At 37.9% G+C, this 22,695-nt stretch overlaps 2 protein-coding genes across 7 annotated transcripts in view; one reads left to right on the top strand and one right to left on the bottom strand.

Moving 5' to 3' along the window:
• USP33 (ubiquitin specific peptidase 33) overlaps positions 1-14,501 on the bottom strand; it is a 35,399-nt gene extending 20,898 nt beyond the window's left edge. For 4 of the 6 annotated variants that reach the window (XM_039711526.1, XM_039711527.1, XM_039711528.1 and 1 more), the window contains exons 1-7: positions 14,351-14,500; positions 9,064-9,202; positions 7,994-8,047; positions 6,407-6,469; positions 4,537-4,689; positions 3,239-3,338; positions 295-364 (exon numbers count right to left, since the gene is read on the bottom strand). In XM_039711526.1, coding sequence (XP_039567460.1) covers positions 295-364; positions 3,239-3,338; positions 4,537-4,689; positions 6,407-6,469; positions 7,994-8,047; positions 9,064-9,144 — 521 coding nt within the window. In that variant the 5' untranslated portion in view covers positions 9,145-9,202; positions 14,351-14,500. Of the gene's footprint in view, positions 1-294; positions 365-3,238; positions 3,339-4,536; positions 4,690-6,406; positions 6,470-7,993; positions 8,048-9,063; positions 9,203-14,350 lie in introns of those variants that run through there. The other 2 variants (XM_039711530.1, XM_039711531.1) reach the window with 2 other exon arrangements.
• Positions 14,502-14,591: 90 nt separating this feature from the next.
• MIGA1 (mitoguardin 1) overlaps positions 14,592-22,695 on the top strand; it is a 31,670-nt gene continuing 23,566 nt past the window's right edge. The window contains exons 1-7 of the mRNA XM_039711568.1: positions 14,592-14,879; positions 15,664-15,833; positions 17,565-17,742; positions 18,754-18,890; positions 19,133-19,259; positions 19,677-19,813; positions 20,568-20,691. Of these exons, the coding sequence (XP_039567502.1) occupies positions 15,711-15,833; positions 17,565-17,742; positions 18,754-18,890; positions 19,133-19,259; positions 19,677-19,813; positions 20,568-20,691 (826 nt within the window). The 5' untranslated portion in view covers positions 14,592-14,879; positions 15,664-15,710. The remainder of the gene's footprint in view (positions 14,880-15,663; positions 15,834-17,564; positions 17,743-18,753; positions 18,891-19,132; positions 19,260-19,676; positions 19,814-20,567; positions 20,692-22,695) is intronic.

Raw genomic sequence — 22,695 nt, 5'->3', positions numbered from 1 at the left:
TATCTCTTTTCTTGAATTAAGAGTTTATTCTTATGCATTTCCTTTGCTTTTTCCAGATTTACTTCTAATCTCTATATATTCTGCATATATTCTTATTTAGGAGGCATTAGAATGAAATAGGGAAGAAGCTGAGTGGCCCATATACCATAATAAATTGTTTGCAGAATACAAGACAGATTCAACAAATATGTGTCCTCCTCTATGGTAATGCATGTCTCCAAACCCCTTAAGTCCATCTGGAAAAAATGCATGCATAAGCAAATATAAAATTGCATTAACTATCATTTTCCTTACCAGTTGGAAAGAGCTTGTAAAGCTGCATTCATGTAACAAGTGTTTCCAATATTTTTTAATCCTGTTAGACCTAGAAAACAGAATGAATACAAGTCTGTTAATCCAATAATTCCTAGTAAATATATACTAATCAAAATACTCATGGAACACTTGGGATGCCAATTATAATACAGAATTGCAACTAAAGGAAACATAGGACTCCTAAACGAATACCAGTCTAACTAGAAGTAGTAATTAAGTGTTCTGATCTCAATTGACTAAAGAACACTTCAGACAAGTGGACTGTATTTCATCTAACTTTTCATGGTTTATGACACCTGCAGACTTTAATTTAAAATATGTTTATCAACACCGAAGTTTTACTTCAGCTTAATGACTTACCTGTTCAGTTAAACTGTTGCTATGCTGCCTTTGTAACTAATCACATTACTAAAAGCTTCTCAAAGATTTCACTCTTCTGTCCCAAATTCACACTAAATCAGATTACGCTCAATATTCAAAACCTACTCAGCATGTGATTATCCCAGGCTAGTCCTGCAATTAGTCCTTTTCTATTCCAATGATATACCTTTATTTTTATTAACAGATTCCTCAATTTAGACTTTCCTACATAGTTTATTTTCTAACCCACACAGTTTACTTTCTTTACAGATAGCCATATATATATATACACCTTTTCCACACACCTCAAAGTTACAATTGACATATAATCTTTCCATAATTACAAATTATGATATTCATGGCTACTAAAGTACTACATCAATGAAGTAATATATAAAAACAAAACTGATTTTGTATGAGGGAACAGTAACATTTCTAAGCCATTAATCAGTAAGACCCAAAAATTTTAAAATCTTGACAAATATTCAGCAACCAGTACTGACAACTATGCAATTCTTGAAGTATAGGAACTCTCCTGGTGGTTTTGGTCTATGGCAGAAAAATGAAAGTTACTAATAAAATCTTTCTACATCTGAAAACCACTTGGGTTACTTCAGTTACAAGTTCTAATAGATAGGACTTCAAAATTAAGTTTTTTAATGTCCTTCTATCTGTCTGAATGGAAATACAATCCTGCTTCCTGTATCTGAAAATGCATTCCAAATTCTGCTACAAAGAGAAAAATCATTCTTATACTGAAATTGGAAAGCAAGAACAGTTAGAGGATTTTGATTTTATTTCAGTTTTTTAGAAGAAGTACATACTTCATGAAGATACTCTCACTGCATTTTTCCAGCCTGTAGTATTGCAAGGAAAGTTTTCAAACAGACTTCTTTTCTTGTGAAGATATATTCTAATGTTTGCTTTATCAAGAGCATTCCAAAAGAAATTTTAGGAGTAAAGTTAAAACAAAGCTAAAGAAGTTTCTTCCTTTCAGTTTGAATAAGTCTCTTAACAGTCACATCATCATTACTGGGAACTTTAATGCAATTCTAATTGTATACTATTGCAAGGCAAGCTATATTCCCCAAAATATTAATAATACAAGAAGAGATAAAAATATACAAACAGACACATTGGTTGGAGAAACTAACTAGGAATAGAACACATGGTATAATGATGTAAGGGCAGATGGCAAATTAGTGGGGTGGTGTCACATCCTGTAAGACTGTGCCAGACAACAGAAGGGACAAGGCAGGCTTTCTGACCAATGCCAGCAGACTCAGGAGAGGGAAAGCTGGCAAAGGAGAAAGGAGACCCACTGCTGTGGTTTAACTCCAGCCAGCAATGCCCCAGAGCTGCTCACTCACTCACTCACTAATGGTGGGATGGGCAGGGAATTGTAAAAGTGAAAAAACTCATGGGTTGAGACAAAGACTGTTTAAAAGGTGAAGCAAAAGCTGTTTGCACAAGCACAGCAAAACGAGGCTTCATTCACCACTTCCCCCAGACAGGGAGGTGTTCTGCCATCTCCAGGAAAGCAGGACTCCATTATGAATAATTATCACTTGGGAAGACAAACACCCTAACTCTGAAAGTCCCAATCTTCCTTCTTCCTCTCCCAGGATGCCACATGTTACAGATTGTGCCACTGATCACTTGGGTCAGCTGTCCCAGTTGTGTCCCCTCCCAACTTCTTGTGCACCCCCAACCCACTCCCTGGCGGGTGGTGTGGGAAACAGAAAAGGTTGACTGTGCTCAAGCCCTGCTAAGCAACAACTGAAACATCTCTACATTATCAATCTGTTTTCAGCACAAATCCAAAACCACAGCCCCATAGCAGCTACTCTGAAGACAATTAACTCCTGCCCAGCCAAAACTGGCACATGCATAAATTAGAGTAACTTTTCTCTCATCCCTGATGGAAAACAAACTGCCTTGACATATGCAATGGTATCTCAAAAGTAACAGCTCAACAATCTGCTAGTTGTATCTTTCTGAAAAAATGGTACTTAGCAATATTTTCTTTACCATCAAAAAACCACATAATAATTAGAGGCTTTTAACAAATAGTAATTATTATGTTTTCTTATGAATTTCATTTCTTATGAAATGAAAGATTAAAGGTTCACTGCTTGGGATTAGCTCAGCTGTTTAGGATTTCATCACTCTAATTTTCATCTTTACACTAGATTTAGTATTAGGGTGGGGTAATATTTGATACGGGAAAGTTTGGCAGTGCATGAAATCAACTATGTCAAGGAGAAAACAAATAACCAAAACCCCACTCTAGGATACTAGAGGCTCAGAAAAGGATTATTCAAAATGAAGGAAAGTATTTAAATCAGAAACCTTTTAGGACAGGCAAAACCAGTAGAACAGATTTTAAAAAAACCTACTTGAACCAGAGTGGCTACAATACCAACTGCACTCCAATATGCTTTGGCAATAGCCAAACTCAGGCAACAGCCTCTGCTCTGAATGTCAGAAAGACTGCTGCAAGAAAGGTGAAACTAAAAATAAACACCTGAGTTGGAGCAGAAAAATAATTTGCTTTTATTACCTCTGGTCTTCAATTCATCTTCTTCCACTTCTATATCTAAGTCATCAAATACAGCTGCTAATGGAATCTTCAGTGTGGGATTACTGGGTATTTTAAAATCCTTAAAAGGAAGAAAAGAATATTTACTTGAATTCATCACTTTTCTACTTAATTAAGCTTATGTGTAATTTTACCAACAAATCTAGAACTGTAAAATTATGTGAATATCTTTTGAAATCTCACTGCACAGGAAGTGAGAACACCAGGATTTCACAGGTATCCTGAGAAAGTTTACTAAGAATCCCCCGATGTTTTTGTTATCAGATTACTGCATGATTTTTATAACAACAGCTGAAGAACCAAAACAAAGCCAGGGATGGCATTTCTTCCCCCTGGATAACAAAGCAGCCAGCATGGAAGAGCTAAAGCAGGAGTTATCACCCAAGCTAGTGTAGGTGTTTTTGATGTGCCACCAGATGGCTCACTACAGTTATTGAAGACAAATTAAACTCTTTAAAGAAAAATGTACAAACAGAGAAACAAACTAGTAGACAGGCAGCCAAGTATTGAATGACAGGCTCTTTTTGTGAGCACATAAATAAAAACCCTGAACAAAATGCTTCGTAGACCTTGTAAGTTCCACTGATTTTTCTGCATATTATACCTGTTTCCTTGGAAGACTAAAGAAGATTAAATATAATAGAACAGAAATTCAGAAGTCTGAACTCAGCTTTATCTCAAGTGACAAAAACTTTTAGACGACAGAATTTTTAAAATTCCAATTGTGATATTCCAATTGAGCTGCTGGCAGTTTATGGGAAAATGATCAGATTACATTCATATTAAATACTAAACTTTGAAGTAAATCTATTTCTTTATTATACAGACTGCCCATCTTTCTGTTCAACCTGTGCATGATCATCTCTCTTCTACTGCTCGATGTCTCAAGCAGAACACATTTAGAAATACTATACTTCTACTTGTGACTTTTAACCTAGTTACCTGTCATGTTTATGTAAGTACATTTCACACGCAATAAAGAAATAACACTTTTTTTCAGCTACAAGCTTTATTCCAAACAATTGTACTTCAGAAATTGCAGTGCAACTTTTTCCCAGACAACACTTATCTAAGAAAAAAAAAGATCAGAGTGAACACTACTGATGCCAGTAAAGCTAAAAAAGTTTTATAAAAATAGAGAGGAATTAATAAAAAGTTCAGCCACAAGAATGGAAGAAAAGTCAATCTCTCACTTAAGAGAAAACACAATGTTTACTGCAAAGCTACAGCTGCCTTTGTTCCATTGGATTAAAAAATACCTGCACACTGTTTTCTTGTGCTTGGTGAGACAATCTTGTGCTTGGTAGTGGAGAATGAGATCCTAATTTTCTGTCCAGGAATACTTCCTTACTACAGGCGTAACACCAAACACGGAGAGTAGTAAGGTTGACAGTTAAACAGTGCTTTGTCTCCTAAAACAGAACAAAAACCACAACTGGGATTCAGAAACTGGGAATAACTAAATACTGCTATATGCAAGCTAGAATAGAGATATTAAAATTCTAGGTTTTTCAACAATGAAACAAGTATGTGTGTTAGAATATGAAAAAAGAGCAATTCAGTTACTAATTCTAGCACAAACATTCATTTTTAGTACAGATCACTCAAACTAGCAATAAGATGCAATCAGAATCTAAGACACTGTCATCTGACATGCCACTGTAACTAAAAAAATAAGAAGAAAGCCTTCTTATTCTTGTTAGAAGTGCTACAATTCACAATGAATCAGTTTTCAAGGAATATCTGCAACTGGCCACAATAGGAGCTACTTCCTCTACAATGTTTATTTCTACTGGTTTGCTGCAAGAAATTCAGGCTATTTGCAACAATCTGAAGAGTAAGATAAAACTTTTCGTTCAGTTACAGTAACAGGTCCTCATATTAATGCAAAAATTCTAGATTCAAATAGTTACTTTGTTGACAGCTTCACACTCTGAAGCAATATAAACTTGACAGATGAAGAACATTTTTCTTGTTCAAATCTAAATATTTTTTAACCTCCTTAATGTAAGATTGGGCACACAATTGCTATTTTCCTCCAAATATTTTCACTAATTCTTCCTGTGTTTCTTCTTTATATGTCAGCATCAGCCCAGTTTATAAACAATAAGGGATTTGCTAGCAATTAGGAAAATACTACTACTGCTACAGGATGCCCAATTTCCTCCTCCCTTCATTTAACAAAATCCTGTACAAGAACAATGTTTTTAATGTAAAGTGGGCTAAAATCTCATTAGATAGCACTCATTAGATACTAAAACCATCAGATTTACATAAATAAGTCACACAATTTTAAACAGGATAACTGCTGCTTAATTCTGCAGCTTCAGATCCATACATCATTAAAGACTTCAGGGCAATGGCCTAATGATTTCCTTGGAGTGGACACAAGGAACATGACTATTTGCAGTACAGAGAGCCTTGCTGGTGTAAACTGGAGTAAGCAGAAGCTGATTCATGCCAACCTCACTTGTCTCATTTTAAAAAGTTCTTTGAGATATTTATTAAAGAAGAAGCCAGAAAAGTGCTTACTATCCTCAAATTAAAATTAAGCAATAAGAAAATCAAGACAAGGATGTCACTGACAGAGAATGAACAGCTTGCCTGCTTTCTCCTACCTGGCAAGTACATTACATTGCTAAGGCAGCATACAAAGCAGGAATACTATAAGAAGCCAAGAGGTATAAAATTGTAGGCAAGAAATTCAGGGACCACCCGGTCCCCAACTACTCTAGAAACACCTCATTTCTGAGTCTACTGTAAAGGCTTTCCTCCTCCTACCCATCAGGCAGCCACAGACCCAGAAATTTAGACTGAAGTAGTGACGTACTACATATAAGCTGAGGCACTCAGTAAGTCTTTCATCTGGGCATCTTGAAAATCATCAGTATTAATTGTCCTTTTTTTCATTTGCACCATCTTCTTTAGAAGATTGCATAATTATGCAGCTGCACAACACCTGTACTCACATACTCCTAAATTAGCAAGATCTGCTTCTGTAACATGAAAAACAATCACAGCTAATCAAACCTCCAGACAGTCAGTTAACATAGGTTATTGACTTCACTGAAATAGAAGTTCTTCAGCTCCGTTGCTTCAAGGAACTGTGTTACCAGCAAATGCACATACCTGGGAATGGGTGGTACTGTGATCAACGTGGGATTCACCACAGCCAACGTACGTACACCTGTTCTGTTGGGCAAGATACACAGAAGTATACAGAATTAAAAAGTTGTCCCAAGCAGGTTTACAGAATAGAAATGTACTGCCAGTCCCTTCAAAATCCACTCAAATTTCAAACTTGTAGGACTTGAGTCCTACACAAACCAAGAGACATGCACAGTGAACAATGGAATAAACATCACCTAAAACAAAAAAGAATGCTGCAAGATTTAACTCAACTTCTCACACTGATGGGCAATGTGTAGAACAGAATTTTTTTGGCAATATCAATATATTTATTTATATTAGTGACAACATGTATTTTTACAATTCTTTATTTGGTGAAGATTGTTACAGAAAATACAAAGTTAATCCTGTGTCCGAGTGGTGAAATACTGAATGGCAACAGGCTCAGACATGTTCATACAAAAATCCCTGCATGCCCCTATCTGCAGTGCCTACTCATCAGAGATTACTCCACAACTAATTAGCCTCTTCAATTTACATAAGTTTCCAGCACTATATGGCCAAGAACTTGCCATCTTCTAGTTATAACATGCAAAATAATTGCCAATTTTCATCATGCTCATTGCAAAATATATTTGGCCAAGTCGAGTGTGGAATCTTGCAGCTGCTGATCTTCAAGCAATTTTTGCTAATTCCTCATTTGCATGAGTCAGGCCAATCACACAGGAGGGTACAGCAGGTTATCTGTGTAACTCCAAGCACGTTAATTTATACAACCAAATAGCAGCTGAACACAGCCAATCTTCTATATTAAATAATCACAGATATTTGAGAAGTTACAGATTGTTTACATGCTGGGATCTCACCAGGTTTTTCTACTGAAAAGGTGAAGACAAGATGCCAATTCATCCAAGAGAAGAAACATCACAGCATGACATTAAGTGTCCTACTTCAACTACAAGACTCTCCTATGGAAATGTTAGTATAAAATTTAGTTTTTCAGTAATAGTCTAAGAGGTCTATTTGAAAAATAAAAAACCTGTTTTAAGCTTCATAGCATTTTCCCACCTGCCAGGTAGATGCATGCTTCTGCAAGTTTCAAAACAAGGGGTTTTTTCTGTTTTGCTTAAGAATAAAAGTCTGAGTATGCATTATTCTGTAAAATAGCTGCATTTACTACTAAATGTCATAACTACAAATGCTAAGAAAGGCTAATAAAAAGTAATTTAATTAATTCAGGAATAATATATTATTTTTTAGATTACCGACCCAGGGAAAAGACTAAAAAAACCTTCTAAAACTTAAGAGCTAAAAAGTATCACAATTCAAGTAAAAACACTAATATGCTATCATCTTTCTTATTAAAAAAATCTCACTTTAAGCATATTATTCTTAAATTACTAGTATGTACCCAATAGAAGGTAAATTATTTAAAAAATAAAGAACTATAGAAGAAATTTTGCTTTTAAGTGCTAAGTTAAACAAACTGACTTCAAGAACTTCATTACAGATGTTTCCTAAAAAAAACACTACCAACTTTATCTTCACTAGAAAATGACTCTACTGTGGAACAACAGAACAACTTACCTCTAAGCACGCCCAAAGGTTGGGTCCTCTGACTTTACAGTCCTGACAAGTGCCCTATTATAGTTCAACACAAAAGCAAGTTTTATTTCACTTACTTTCACCAGTAAATCACAACTTCAAGACAAAACGAGAAAAAATACTGTAAAGCTTAGTACCAGATTAATACCTTTAAGACTTTAAAGTTAATTTTTAAAAAGGGATATGGTGATAACCAATCTAGTTTTTGCTTCCCATAATCTCAAGATCAGCATATTTTTGGCTAAAATCTCAGATATCTTTGAGTTTTCATCTTAAACCAAAAATTGCTTTTCTAAGTAAGGCACAAATATCACTATCACATAATTATAATAATCCTCATAATTGGTCTTTCCTATAAATAAAACATAAAAAGAAATTATAGTGATAGAACTTTTAGTAAATTCATATTGCTTCTTGCAATCACCACCTGCAAAGGTTTATAGAAACAAGATACAACAGGAGGAAAATGCTGTACTCCTCAGCAGCAAATTAACTGTTATAGGAATTAAGCACCATGGACAGAAAAGTTTTCACTCTTCATCACCTCTCAGTTACGTAAATGAGCTAGATGATGTTCCTTGTTCCATTTATTAATACTAGTTTGAAACCAAGAGTTCAGGGAGGGGAGGCTTCTCAAACTGTGGCTTCTCCATCAAAAAGAGAACTGTTGCCCAAGTAAACTCAAGCATAAATTTCTTTGTTACAATTTCTACCTGAAGTCAGTTGTACACTGACAGTCTGAGTAACTAAATGCTGCAATGGCAACGAAAATGAAGTTCAGCTTGGTGCTCTGCTAACTCTTCTAACTAATGATTCCAACAAAACATCACTTGTGGCAAAGGTGATCTTTAAGTGCTGAAAAATAGGTTTTCAGCTTCATCAAGCCTACAATTCTTCTCATAATTTATTTAAACCCTACTATTCCAGCAGAGGAGCTTTTACCCATGCTCTACACTTAAATGCACCTTATAACTAATAAAACACTAAAATGTGGACCTAAAAAACCTGACCAGTTAACAGTGATAGGAAGAAAGTGAATTGCTACAACTCACATGAGATTTCTGTATCAATTCCTCCTTTGTTATCTCACCAACTGATTCCAGGTGTGGGCAATTGCTGCTGGGTGACGACATGGCTGAAGCTGTATTTTCTGAGATGATGGAGCTGCAATTTTCAACACCAGGGAATCACCTGTCAACAGAAGGAAGAATGAGTAAAACCCAATTCCTTAGAATAGACAGCAATACTAGATATCTAATATGCAATATTTACATAGCTTTTAAAACAACGTGCCTCTTTAGACTAAGTTAGTATAAACAACTTTATAAAGAGACTCCAATAGCCCAAAACTATTGCTGACTTTTAAAATGAAATCCAATGACTTTAGCAAACTAAAAGAATGCTGAATGGAGCAGGGGTGATCTGGGTTATTTATTTAACTCTCTGGACTCTGCCATGGCACCCAAATGATATAAACATTCGTTTTCAAGCCAACCCAGAACTGACAGTGGCTTTGCCTGTACGTTCTGAAAAAGGATCTTCACTGCTGAGTGAAGGCTAAACTGCAGGAACACAAGACTCATTTACCACATGATAGAGAAACTTTATCTTGGTTTTATTTATTTACTAAGTTGCATTCTAGATTCAGACATATTATATATCAAAGGAGACTGAAACTCATGACTCACACATAGCCCTAAACACTCAGCAACACTTTCATCTTGTTCTCTTTGCCCATCCAAGGTCTCTAGTGTAGACATAAAAACTTATCAGAAATAAAGAATGCTACATTACAATCACTTTGTCATTATTATTTCAATAGTTGCATAGAAAGCAACAGAAGGAAAATTAAAATAACAACTCTGTAATGTTCTTTTTATATAAATGAGTTGGAGAACTGACTCATTCAGACAGGGACTATCCAATAACTTTGTTTCAGTTTTGTCACTTAAACAATTACTATTGATGACTTAATCTCTCTAAAGGCCAAAAAAACTTGTTCTGCTCAATTATTCTGTCCAATATCTGTCCAATACAGTGCTCCTTTATCAAGACGTGCAGCTAAACTTCAACTCAGTGATGCACCCTTGATCTGTTTGCAGCCTTTGGCACTGTTTTCAACACCTCTTTCCACTTTGCCTGTGTGCTTTGGCAGCTTTAGGTCTGCTCCTTCTTCTTAAAGGACTCATTTCAGTATTAAGCACCCTACAGCTTTGACAGAGTGGGGGAAAAGAAACCTTGCCTAATGGGCATCTCAGACACATTCCCAGGTAAACTTTCAGCTTATTGTGTCTGACTTACTTTTTCCTTCTATTGACTTGCAATAAGATCCCTTTGAATCAAGAGCCATTTCAGCCCCCTTTGGGCATTTTTCTATATATGTGTGTGTATGTGTATAAACAGTCTGTTTTATTGCTATAAACATTGTTACACAAGTAATATTATTGAAGTATTACATATTATTTGTTATGGAATAATATGTGATACTTTATGTCCTATTACATGCATGTATGTATATACATGTATGTATACACTTAAATACATTTTATATATAAACAATTACTTATATATAATAATTGTTATATATAGAATTGTATATATAGACTCATAAGTATGAATACATATATATCATATGTTGTATTTTTTAACATCATGTTAACAGTTGTTGAATAAGGTATTTCAGAACCTATCTGACAAGACTGAAAATGCTGCAGTAAATTAATCATGTAGGATTTTTTTTCCTAGATGAGATCTGAATTCTCTTTCAGGACCAGTGGCATGACATTTAAAATACATTATTCTAAAACATAAGCTCCAGCTGGAGAAGTACTTTCTCAGTTCAGTAACTGAGTATAATCTATATGCACTGTTACTGAAAGACACTTCAAATAAGGCAACAGTTTTTCAAGCCAAACCTCCTCAACTCCATCATATTAGCAATTCCTCTTTGAACTGTAAGGTTCCCTTCCAGAACAGAAATGGCAACAGGAATGCATGTTACATCTTTCACAGTTTGCAAGGTCTGTTAAAATGTTTAAAAAGGACAAGTGAGTTTCAAATAAAGCCCTGAGCACATTAAATCCAGTGAGATGATTTAATACAAATGCTTTAAAAGACTGATATAATGGATTAGTAAAGCTTCCTAAATGCATTATTACAAGTAATACAAGCAATGAATGGAGACTTCACCTCATGCTGCCAGATTTGTATTTAATTTGTATTTAACTTTTTATACACAAAACTCCACAAATCCAAACCTGCAGTCCTGAACAAACCCAAACCCAGGAGTTCTGCTCATGCTAGTTTCTGTTTCTTGGTGCAATCTGCATCTCTCCTTTTGTAACAATCATCAAAAAGGCCAAAGCTGTTCAAACTCACGTCCCTGTGGATGTGGTCCCTATTCCTGTCCATACAGAGAGCATCTCTTGTGGAAGTGTAGTTCATGTTACAAATTCTTCACATGTCATTAGATGAACAAAGCTGAGTGGCCTTTCTTCCACATTTGTTAACAATTTTTTTACACAGCTCCTTCCATCTTGCAGCACTGTGAAAACTCACTCTACTGCCATAACCTTGGTAGGTTAATACACATAGCTGCAGAAACACATTTCGTAGAATTTTATGTTAAAGTCTAAAACTGTAAAATTCATTCAAAACCATGACTCATCTTCCACCTAAGTCCTAGCCAGCCCAGGGTAGCCCCTCCCTTGCTGAGTGACCTTCCTCCATTTCACCACTTCCTACTCTATGTGAAGAGATTGCTTTTTTTCCCCTGAAGCTCATTATCACATCTGCTTTTACACCAGCTTCTGCACTGCGTTGGCATCATCCAAAAATTGTTTTTCTCCATTTTCAGTACTTGAAAAAAAACCCCAAAATAATCCAACAGGATTTGTAGCTTCTTTTACATTCTATGTTATACTCCTGTTCTGAGCTGGAGCATATCTCCATTTCATGATCCCAGTGAGATCACACAATCATAGAATGGTTTGGGTTGGAAGAAACCCTAGAGATACCTGGTTCCAAACCCCCTACCATGAGCAGAGATGCCACTCACTAGATCAGGTGGCCCAGGGCCCCATCCTGGTTGGTCTCGGACACTTCCAGGGATGGGGCATCCACGATTTCTCTGAAGAACCCGTTCCAGTGCCTCACCACCTCCACAGTAAAGAATTCCTAATATCTAACCTAAACCTGCCCTCTGAGTCCAAAGCCATTCTCCTTGTCCTACAGGCCCTTGTGAGAAGTCCTGCTCCAAGTCTCTTGTGTCAGGTGTCCCTCTCTTCTCCTGGCTGAACAGCCCAGCTCTCTCAGGCTGTTTCCACACCACTGCTCGTGATCACACTCATGCAATAACGTTTTCATCCAATGCTTCCCACAGACCTGGGAGGGAATTTCTCTCCCAGTCTATTGCCCGCTCTCTCCCTTGCTTCCCCTCAGAGGTTTCAGTCCATCTAGCTCAATGCTTCATATTACCCCATGAAGTGAAGTAATTAATGCTCCACAGGAGGACTTATCAACAGATTTTGCTTTAAGCATCACAGACTTACACTTCAAAGAAAAAATTCTCCTCAAGTCCAGTCTTGGAGGGTTTTTTTGTGCTCCTGACTAGTCTTTTCATTCCCCAAGAAAAACAAAATTGAGCCATCAGAAAAATGTGGCCCATAATTCAAAGCATCATGACCAGCAACATGCTTATTATTCAGTAGAATTCCACAGCATCACAGACGTGTGTGGTGCCGAAATGTGGCCCATAATTCAAAGTATCATGACCAGCAACGTTATTATTATTCAGTAGAATTCAGCTTATTATTCAGTAGAATTCCACAGCATCACAGACGTGTGTGGTGCCTACCATGGAAAGCCTATCAGACCCACAAACAACTCCTATCAAACACTACGGAATTCAACTGATCTCCAAAATTATCTTTGGGTCATGTAAGGAACCCAACTATTTCCTAAAGAAACAAAACAGACTTTAAATTATTTCAAAAGTTTTTGGATTAACAATTTCATCTGCCTAGTTACAGCAGTTAACACTTCAAAAATACTGAAAAAAACAATTGTGTGTTTTATGTATTCCACTGATATTCTAAATATGGAGCTGTTTTAACAGATCATTTTACAGAGTTCAGTAAGGGAATGCTGATGGAAGACTTTAAGAATAAAAGGATTATTCTGAAGACATCAATTACATGAAGCAGCAATTGTGTCTTCATTACAGGCTTTTATTATTTTGTCAGTACAGCTCTGAATAACAGCATCTCAAACCAGCAATCTGTAAGTTCAGGCTTCTTCGTTGCACTTACAATTATTTTACCAGTGATGCACTGGAACAATTTCATTTAACATTTATTTAGATTTTATAGCAACAAAGCAAGAGTGACACAAGGTGCAACTTTGTACCTGAACACTTAATTACTTGGAATACTAAGGAGGTCTGGAAGTTCAGTAATTACCTACCATATTAATATTCTTCAGAAAAAAACCCACCAGCCTTCACTCAAAGCTACAAAAGCTCACTGAAGTGATAGCCTTATGCACATACAAATTGTTAAGTTACATTTTTTTTACCACTTTTCTAAAAATCTGTGTTGTTTTAATGAAATTTTATAGAAATTCCTTCAATTACTTTTGTACACGAATGACATTTTTACCAAACTTAAAATTAGTCTTTTTAGTGTGTCAAATTAAGGTTCATCTTTCCTATTTCCTGACCCAGGTTCCCTTATATTCCATTAATCAATAAATAGTTTTGAATTTTATCTCCCATCCCTCTGTATTTTTATCTTTTTTCAATCTATCAACAATAAACAAGTGCATCCCCACTTCTTGAAAAAATGACACCACCAATCCCAGCTCTAGAGAACTTATTTTATATCTATTTACCATAAAACCTGCTATTTTCCCACTAAATGACAAAAGCGTGCTCATTAACCAGGTCAAAGGTACTTGGTCTTTCTCCTCAGGCACCAAGAGCTACCCACTCAAGCAAGACACAGATTGGTAAATAATTTCCATTACATTCTCTTTCCACCCGTAAGTACTGTTCCAACAGAGAAAAGACATTTAAAAACATTCTGGAGTTGAGGTATATCCTCTTACAAGGACATACCCTCTTCCAGTTTTCATTTCATATTGGCTTTCAGGGCATAGAGGCCACTCTTTCGTTTCTTTCTTCCACCACGCTAAATCCTAACTATGAAACCCATTAGCTAACCTCTATATTTCTAAGAGGATTTTCCTAACCCGGGCTTTGCCTAAGCGCAGGAGAAGCCTGCAGTGATCTTCCATAGGCGCTACCCCGGACTTTTCCCCCAGGCTGTTCCACCCTCATACCCGCTGATCCATCCGCATGGGTAACTCGGCAGCGAACAGGGCCATTTATCGGTAAATTGCTGCGTTTAGGGACGGCGCGTTATCGCCGCCGCACAGCTGCAACTTCAGCAGGGACCTGCGGAGCGCCGTGGCCGCTTCCAGGCGGCGGGAGGGCGGTCCGGCCCCGCACGGCCCCGCTGCCCCGCACCGGCCCCCGCCCAGCCCTGCGCCGCGACGCCGCCGCCGGACGCGCCCCGCACAAAGATGGCGGCGCCGAGAGCCTCAGCCGCTCATGTGAGCGCTGCCCCGCACAAAGATGGCGGCGCCGGGCGCGCACCCCGCCCCCGCCCGGCCGCCCGCAGCGGAGCTGCCCGGAGCAAAGATGGCGGGCGCGGAGTCCCGACGCCACAGGTCTCCCTCACGTGGTAGCGGCTCCTCCCGGCTGACAGCGGCCGCTTCTCCCTCTGCCGGAAGCGGATCCCGCCGGTCTCCGGGCAGCGCCGGGGCCGGAGCGGAGGGAGCTGCCCGCGCCCCGGTGCTCGGCGGGCAGGTAGGTAATAACTGAGTGCGGCCGCTGTAGCGACCCCGCCCGGGGAGAGGCGCGCCCGCTTTGACCCGGGCGGCTGCGGGGAGCGGGCTGAGGGGCGCGCGGGGCGCCCGGTTCTGCCCGCTGCCCGCCCGTGATGCCGGGGCTGCCCGGGATGGGGAGGGCTCGGCGCAGGCAGCTTCTGCCCCGAGGCTCCATCGCCTCCCGCCGTGCCGCGGTCGCGGTGCCGGAGCCGCGGTTCGGAGGCTTCGCCTTGTGTTCAGCATCAGGGAGCGAGAGAGGTGTGCCCGCACCGGGGATTACGTCAGGCTGTCGCGGTCGTGTCTCGTGGCGTGTCTGCAAAATAAACGAAGCGCTGAATGGGATGATAAACTTTTACTAGCTGCCCACAAATCTTACAATTCTTTCGGGTGGCAGATACGTTCCTGCAGCAGTCGTGGTTTCGGGGGCAGGGCTGTTGCCGTGCGTGCCTTAGAGGCTGTAGCCGGGAGCGGCCGGCTGCTCCGGGCACACCGAGCACACCGAGCTCCGTGTCCTGCCTGTTGTGCAGCTGCACTTCTGCACACGGCGGTCGGACAAACGGGGCCTAGCCACATTAAGTCTTGCCTGTACTCAAAAACATCAATCAAACAAGTCATGTACCTGTGATTGAAGAGATTTGAGCTTGTAGAAGAAAAATGTCCTGGGCTTCTGTTGCATAGCTATGCATCCTCCTTTTAGGAAGGATGCATCCTTCCATAGTTATGCATCCTTTACATCTTCATAGTATGTATCCTTCTTTTGCCAGAATATTCCAGAGACCATCTGTGATTTTTTCCAAGATAGTTTTGCTTAATGAGGTATGGGAGAGAAGGAGCCATGTCAGAAGAAGCTGCTGCTGAGACACGATTTTCTCTGAAGACAGTAGCTTTACGGGTGTTTAATCTTCCCCTTTCCTGGTATTATTCTCTTAACCAGGTAATAAATACATTATCTAAATTTTGTTACTTTTGTTATACATTTAGAAGTTTATTGCGGTGTTGTACATGCTCTTGTGGTTGTGAATTAAATTCATATAGAATACATTGGGGTTTAGTTTGTTTATAACACTGCACTAAAATAAGTGTGTCTTTTTGTCTTGTTCTGCTAATAAATGCTTAGTACATCATCATACATCTGCTTTATATGCAGTGTCTATATATCTCCATTTTGTAACAGTGCAGTGATTATCAAGATATCAAAATTCTCAAATTGTCTTTTTTTTTTCTCTTATAGATTTTTTTGTATTTACAAGCTAAACATAAATGTCGTTAAATTTTGAATAATGGTATTGAGTTTGCTTTTCAGACTAGGTCTTTAATATGACTGTATTGAATTACACACTTATAAGCAGAAGCTATGCCATATTTCACAGTTCCCTGTAGGTACTTTTCTTTTACTGCATATAAAACCAGGATAAGATATTCTCAGTCTTAGTTGCATATGCTCATTTCCACATTTTTAAATATATTAAATACCTCAAAACTCTTACTGTAATATCACTGTTTTCTTTTTCATGTGGCAGCATACTCATATCCTTTTTTAATACCACTTACAACTCCCTTACGTGCAACTATTAACTTTCTTCTTTTTAGAGGTTTTCATTTCACTGTTAATCAATTTATGATCATGCTTGAGGGCACACATAAATTTAGAAAAATCCTTTTGCAGTTCTTTGAAACGGCAATGTTTTAACATTTAATTTTATTATCTTAGAGGTTTTAATCTCAGGTGTTTGGTTGTTAGCTCTTTTCTGTGAAATACACTAGTCTTTTGTAAATTTTGTAAGTTTTGTGCTGGTGCTGTGTTCCAGGCATTTCCTTTTCCCCACAGAGTACAGTGGCAATTGTAGACCTCGGTCAAGGCATGGCACCAGGAAGGGCAGGGTTCTCAAGTCAAAGGTGCTTGACTTGTTGACTGTAAACTCGGTGCAGAGAGAAGCTTTCAGTGTTTCTTCAGATTGCACAGTGGTGATAGTCTTCAGCAACTGCACAGCAACCAGCAGTGCCAGAGTGCAGTGGTGCTGTGTGCTCTCTCTGGTATGAGGAGTCGTGTTACACAAACACCATCTGAAGCACAAGCACTGTGGATCTGGTTTTCTCCCAGCATTCTGTTCCTCAAGCAGCATAAGTTTCCAAAAGATTTTGTGAATGTGAACTGTGGTTTCCAGTTAAATGGCACTTTTCTTCTTTGTGTATCTTGTTATTTTGCGTGTTACAAATTTTGTCAATTACTTTTGATACAAGTTGCTTGTCCATGTGGCTCTTATTTACTAATTTAAACACCTATAGACTTATGGCTGATCTAGATCCAAAATAAAATGTAATTTTTTTTTCAAAACTTAATTTAGAGAAATGTATTTAAATACATGTTCTACTCAAACTGAAACACCACATGGATGTTGGCATTAGGATCTTCCACTCTTTCACAGTGCAAGAAGTAGTGTAGTTGGGAAAGGCGAGTTCCTTCTCAGTATTTTTTGCTGTTAGAGATTTAATTGAGGCCCTGCATTGTCCTGGCATTAAGAAGAAATTTGAAAACTCCTAGTCTTTGTTTGAAAGTAATTTGTGTAGATCCCCGTAGTCTGTGAATTTGCAATAGTTCTTGGTGCTGCAGTCTGTCTCTCAGTGTATATACATATTTGCAATTAAATCACACTTTCATTTTCAGGTGAAGCTTTCCCCAGGGTTAAAGAAGCTTTTCACAGTAACAGCAGTGAGTGCAATATCTGTGATTTTTCTGGCCCATCACTTTAAAAGGAGACGTGGAAAGAAAAACAAGAAAGTGCCACCATGGGAGCCAACTCATCTCGTATTAGAGTGTACCAAAGCAGCTGCTTCAGAAAAAGGTAAGTCATGGAACCTCCAAGTTGTGGTTTTTTGTTGTTTTCTTGGAGGGGAAAGAAAGTTGTGTAAGCAAATGCATAACTGTAGTAGTAAACCAAACTCTTTTCCTTTGATCATGGAATAGTTTTGATTGGAAGGGACCTTTACAGTTCATCCAGTCCAAGCCCTGCATTGAGCAGGGATATCTTCATTAAACCAGGTTGATCATAACCCCATCCAGCCTGGGGTTATGATCAAACACTCAAGGCCAACCCTGGCCTTGAGTGTTTCCAGGGATGGAGCATCCATGACTTCTCTGGGCAATCATTCCAGTGTTTAGCACTCTCATTGTAAAAACTTTCTTCCTTGTTATCTAATGTAAAGCAGCCCTCTTTTCGTTTTAAAGCCGTAACCCCTTATCCTATTGCAGCAGACCCTGCTGAAAAGTCTGTTCCCATCTTTCTAATAGGCCCCCTTCAGGTACTGAGAGGCTGCAGTAAGGTCTCCCTGGAGCTTTCTCCAGGCTGAACAATCCCAACTTTTAGCCTTTGCTCAGAGGGGAGGTGCTCCATCCCTTTATTCATCTCCATAGGATGGAACACCTGAGTAGGTTCAAATTTTTAGACTTTAAATTTTGAATTTGTCAAATTAGAAACAAGATTACAGTATCTTATAAAGAAGCTGGGATTCTTGTCAAAGGTGAAGTTTTAATAATGAACCAGGATTAAAAATCATTTTATCAATAGTGTAGTAACAATGGGTTTTGCCATTCTTGCATGTGTATCTCAATACAGAGAAATTCAGAGCTGTTTTTTTAATAGAATAGATGAATAATTAAACTAAAATGTATGGTTATTGTTACAGACAGTGAATTCTAATGTGTAATTTCTCAAGTAGAACTGTAAATAAAAGAATAATTGTTGTTTGCTTCTAAACTGAATTTTATTGAAAAGAGTAAATGCAGTTCTTGATATACTTGCACAAGAAGCAATATTTTGAGTTTGCAAGAGCTTTAAAATAAATGTGTCTCTTAGGTTCTAGTTGTTCCAGTAGTCGACAAAACTTGACTCTTTCTCTGAGCTCTGCCAAGGAAAAAGGATCTCAGTCCTGTATCTATGCAAATGGAGGACTTTTCAGTAAATACTCTGGCTCAGTTCAAAGCCTGACCTCGGTAAGTAAAACTGTTTTAAGGCTCTTGAATGTCTGTTAAATTGCAGTGAATATGCATCTAAAGACTTCACTGAGCTGAAGGAAGTTTCCTGAATGAACTGCACAGGCAGCTAGAGATGCTGAGAAACCACTGTCCTTACCACAGAGTGAAACCAGTTTCTAGGCAGATGGCTTGGATGTAATGTACTCTGGCAGGAATGTGGTTTTAAGGATGCTCTCTGTAACAGCACTTTGTTTTTTAAGGTTCAGAGTGCCACCTCTTGTCACAGTTGTGCTTGTGCCAATTCTAATTCCTGGGATAAAGCAGATGAAGATGACCTTAAGCTTGTCAATATTCCAGTGACTACACCTGAAAATTTGTATTTGATGGGTAAGTCATAGTAAGAATATTCAGCATCCGCTTACAATGAACATAAATGATTTCTTGCTTTATGGTAAAGTGACACAAAATATTACTGTGTTCTTTCTCAGTGTCCTATTGGCAAGTGTCTGAGAACATTTCCATAAAATAGTGAAATCATATTTGATCTAAAGTTAGTTTTCTAGAAGGTTTTTTCTGTCACTATTTGCAGTAGTAATCCTTAAAATCAAGCCCTGACACATGGGGAAAATGGCCATGTTTCTTTACACAAAAAGAAGGTAAATATGTACTGGATATATACTGATACAGGCTGGGAAGTGATGTTTATGAACTTACATCTCTGTGATAATTATGCTTACTTTAGCTGTATATTTTCCCATGTGTGTAAAACGTGAGTGCAGCTGAAGCTGTTGCTGCTCTCCCCAGGTATGGAGCTGTTTGAGGAGGCACTGAGGCGCTGGGAGCAGGCCCTAACTTTTCGTAACAGGCAAGTTGAAGATGAAGCAATCTGTGGTTCCATTAAGCTGGGAGCAGGAGATGCAATTGCAGAAGAAAGTGTAGAAGTGAGTACATCCCGTCTATAATCTACTGATGCTGCCCTGACAATTTGTTCTGTGTTACTACTTGAATCTTTGCAAATTCAATTACCAAACTTGACAATTGATTCAATTTCCAATTGAATGGTATTGTATTTAAAGGAGATCTGAATTCATTTCTTCTGACTTTTTTGGTTGGTTATTTGGAGGAGGGTATGGGAAGGGAACTAACATTATTTATCTTTTGGCAATTGCTGATGCATCAGCGTTTGCTTCTGGACAGTATCGAGCTATCAAGCAGACAACTTCCCTGCATGTAATCCCTTGGGTCCTCTCTTTCTTTTATGATTATGTGAGAGGGTATCTGCTTGCCAAAGATAAATGTCTCAGGGAAAAACGATCAATTTGTGCACATTTACAAACCATGTGCTTAAACTTTATTTGTTTTCCTCCTTTCTTATAAACTATATGCTAAAAATATTTTGAAATAATCAGATGTGTTACTTTCATTATTTCTAGTGCAGCAAACATCACAGATAATTTTAAATTATTTTTAAATTTAGATTTTATTTTTTATTACTCTAAATAAAATATGTGTGTGTTCTGAAAAGTGTATCTATTGTGGATGTTGAAGTTTTCATCTGACAGTGTGCCTGTGTGGTTTGTAGAAAATTAATGTGGCATGGTTTGTTCTGTGAAGGCTTAATATCCTTGGATTTTACAAAGGAATCTTACAGGCTGAAGGCAAATAGAAAAGCTGCTAATGTCTGTCTTCTTGCAGGATATCATTAGTGCTGAATTCATTCATAAGCTTGAATCTCTTCTTCAAAGAGCTTATCGTCTTCAGGAAGAGTTTGAAGCCACCCTTGGGGTCTCTGATCCTGCTGCTCTAGCTAATGATATTGGTGAGTACTGCTACTTTACATCTTTTTTGCTTGTAATTATGGCTCTTGGGGGGAGGACTGAAATATCCACTGAGCAAAATTATGTTTATCAGTAAGTCATCAACAACAACAAAAAAATCACATTATGTTTTGTTTGATGAAGTGGTTCTATTTTAGATAACAGTGGATTGAAAGGAAATTGTTTTCTTTGTAACTTGTCAGTATTTAAAGATTTATACAGCAAGAATATATGACCCTTTTCATAGCATGGGTGTTCAGAGATTTTATGCATCTTCTGAACTATGAAACTTTATATGTTTTTGTCATAATTCTTTTACCAAAATGGGAAATTAAACTAGAAAGACTTAATCTGAAGCAGATATCCATTAGCAAAGGTCTTATCTCTGTTGAGTTAAATTTATCAGAGCTCTGAGTGACTAAGCTGTTACAACAGCGAATATAATGAGTAGTTGCTGCCCTGCTGATTAACTACAGATAGTTTGATTACTTTTATTTGAAGAATTGGATATTAAAGATGTACCCTTTCATAATTCAAAATGAAGCATCTGTTCTCAAATAAGCGTAGAGTTTAAAGGCAGAGCACGTTCTGGGATCAGTCTGGCAGGAGCTGTGTTGCCTGGCACGAGGTGGCAGTGCTGTGCTGTGCTGTCCTCTCTTGGCCCTCCTCGTCCTGCATCACAGCCTTGACAAAGGGGGGAATTCGATTTAGGTCAGAGCTGGCTTTTTGACTCATCTGCATACACGTGTAAATGTAACCCTTAAAGCAAAAAAGCATTTGAACGTTTCATTTTGGTATCTGAAACCATCAGAGTCAAGCTGCATTTTATACCTCATTATAATTAGAATTTCATTTGTGATTTCTGTCTTCAGGCCAAATTAATAAAATGACACTCAAAGGACTTCATGTGAATCCTCAATGTGTTTAGTTATTGTTTTGTTTGATTACCCTGGGAGTATTTACCATTAATATTTCATTTTTCAGATGTGATAACTAAATTCTTGTTTACCAAGAATGTTCTGAGAATTTGATTCCTTTCAAACATTCTTTATAGAAATGATCTGTGATCTCTTGAGTTACTCTATTATTTAAATTTTATTTGTGCTGGCCCAGATGAGTGAGGAAAAAAGTGGTGAACTGGTTTAGTGAATACTGTTTTCTATATTCAGAATTTGGAGCTTTTCATCATTATCTTTCTTGAATTTTTGACTTGAACAGCAAGTATATTAAAGAATGCCTCACTTTTTCAGAATGTTGTAATAAAAAGCAGAAGGACAATCTCCTGTGAAAGGCTTGTGATGCCTTGAAGGGTTCAAAAGTCACAAGAATAAGCAAATCCAAGAAAATTATGAAATCCCAGTGGTCAAAAGAAATAAAGATAGTACAGCCTTCTTTGCACTACTAAGAATGAGAATAATACCCTACTGCAAAATACAGCCTATGGTTCTGAACAGAAACAGAAATTGAGGGTGCTATGCTATGTAGGGATGATTATAATTTGTGGCAAAAGAGGTAGCTGAAATGTTTTTCTGGATGATTTATACCTAAAACTTCCTAAAGAAATTGGATAAAGAAAGCATCCTAATCTACCACTTATCTTGGAAAATGAGAATGGAAGTTGTTTGTTTGTTTGTTAAGATTTTGAGATAAATGGGCAATTTCCCAATCATTTGGAACAATCTCCAGCATGTCATGCCTGTGAAAGAAGAGTTGCTAATTTGCAGTTCTGTTGCCACAGACAAAATAATACAGTATTTAGTTTGTGTCAGTTGATACCATTTCAAAGCAGGTAAGTTTTCTTGGACTGTAGGTTTTTGAGAGATCTGCAGTTTGCTGAATTGGTATAGCATAAATTAGGTGATAATATTTAGCTCACTGATGTGAACATTTATTTATATTTCTGCCCACTGTTAAGAGAAAGATTTACCTTTTAAGGAAGATATTTAGTCAAATACTGCAATCTTATCAACCATATAATTGATTATAAAATCATTGTAGAACTGGAA

Source organism: Passer montanus, unplaced genomic scaffold (genome assembly GCF_014805655.1).
Source record: "Passer montanus isolate IOZ18808 unplaced genomic scaffold, ASM1480565v1 scaffold25, whole genome shotgun sequence".
Classification (NCBI taxonomy): Eukaryota; Metazoa; Chordata; class Aves; order Passeriformes; family Passeridae; genus Passer; species Passer montanus.
This window is presented reverse-complemented; position numbering and strand designations above follow the sequence as displayed.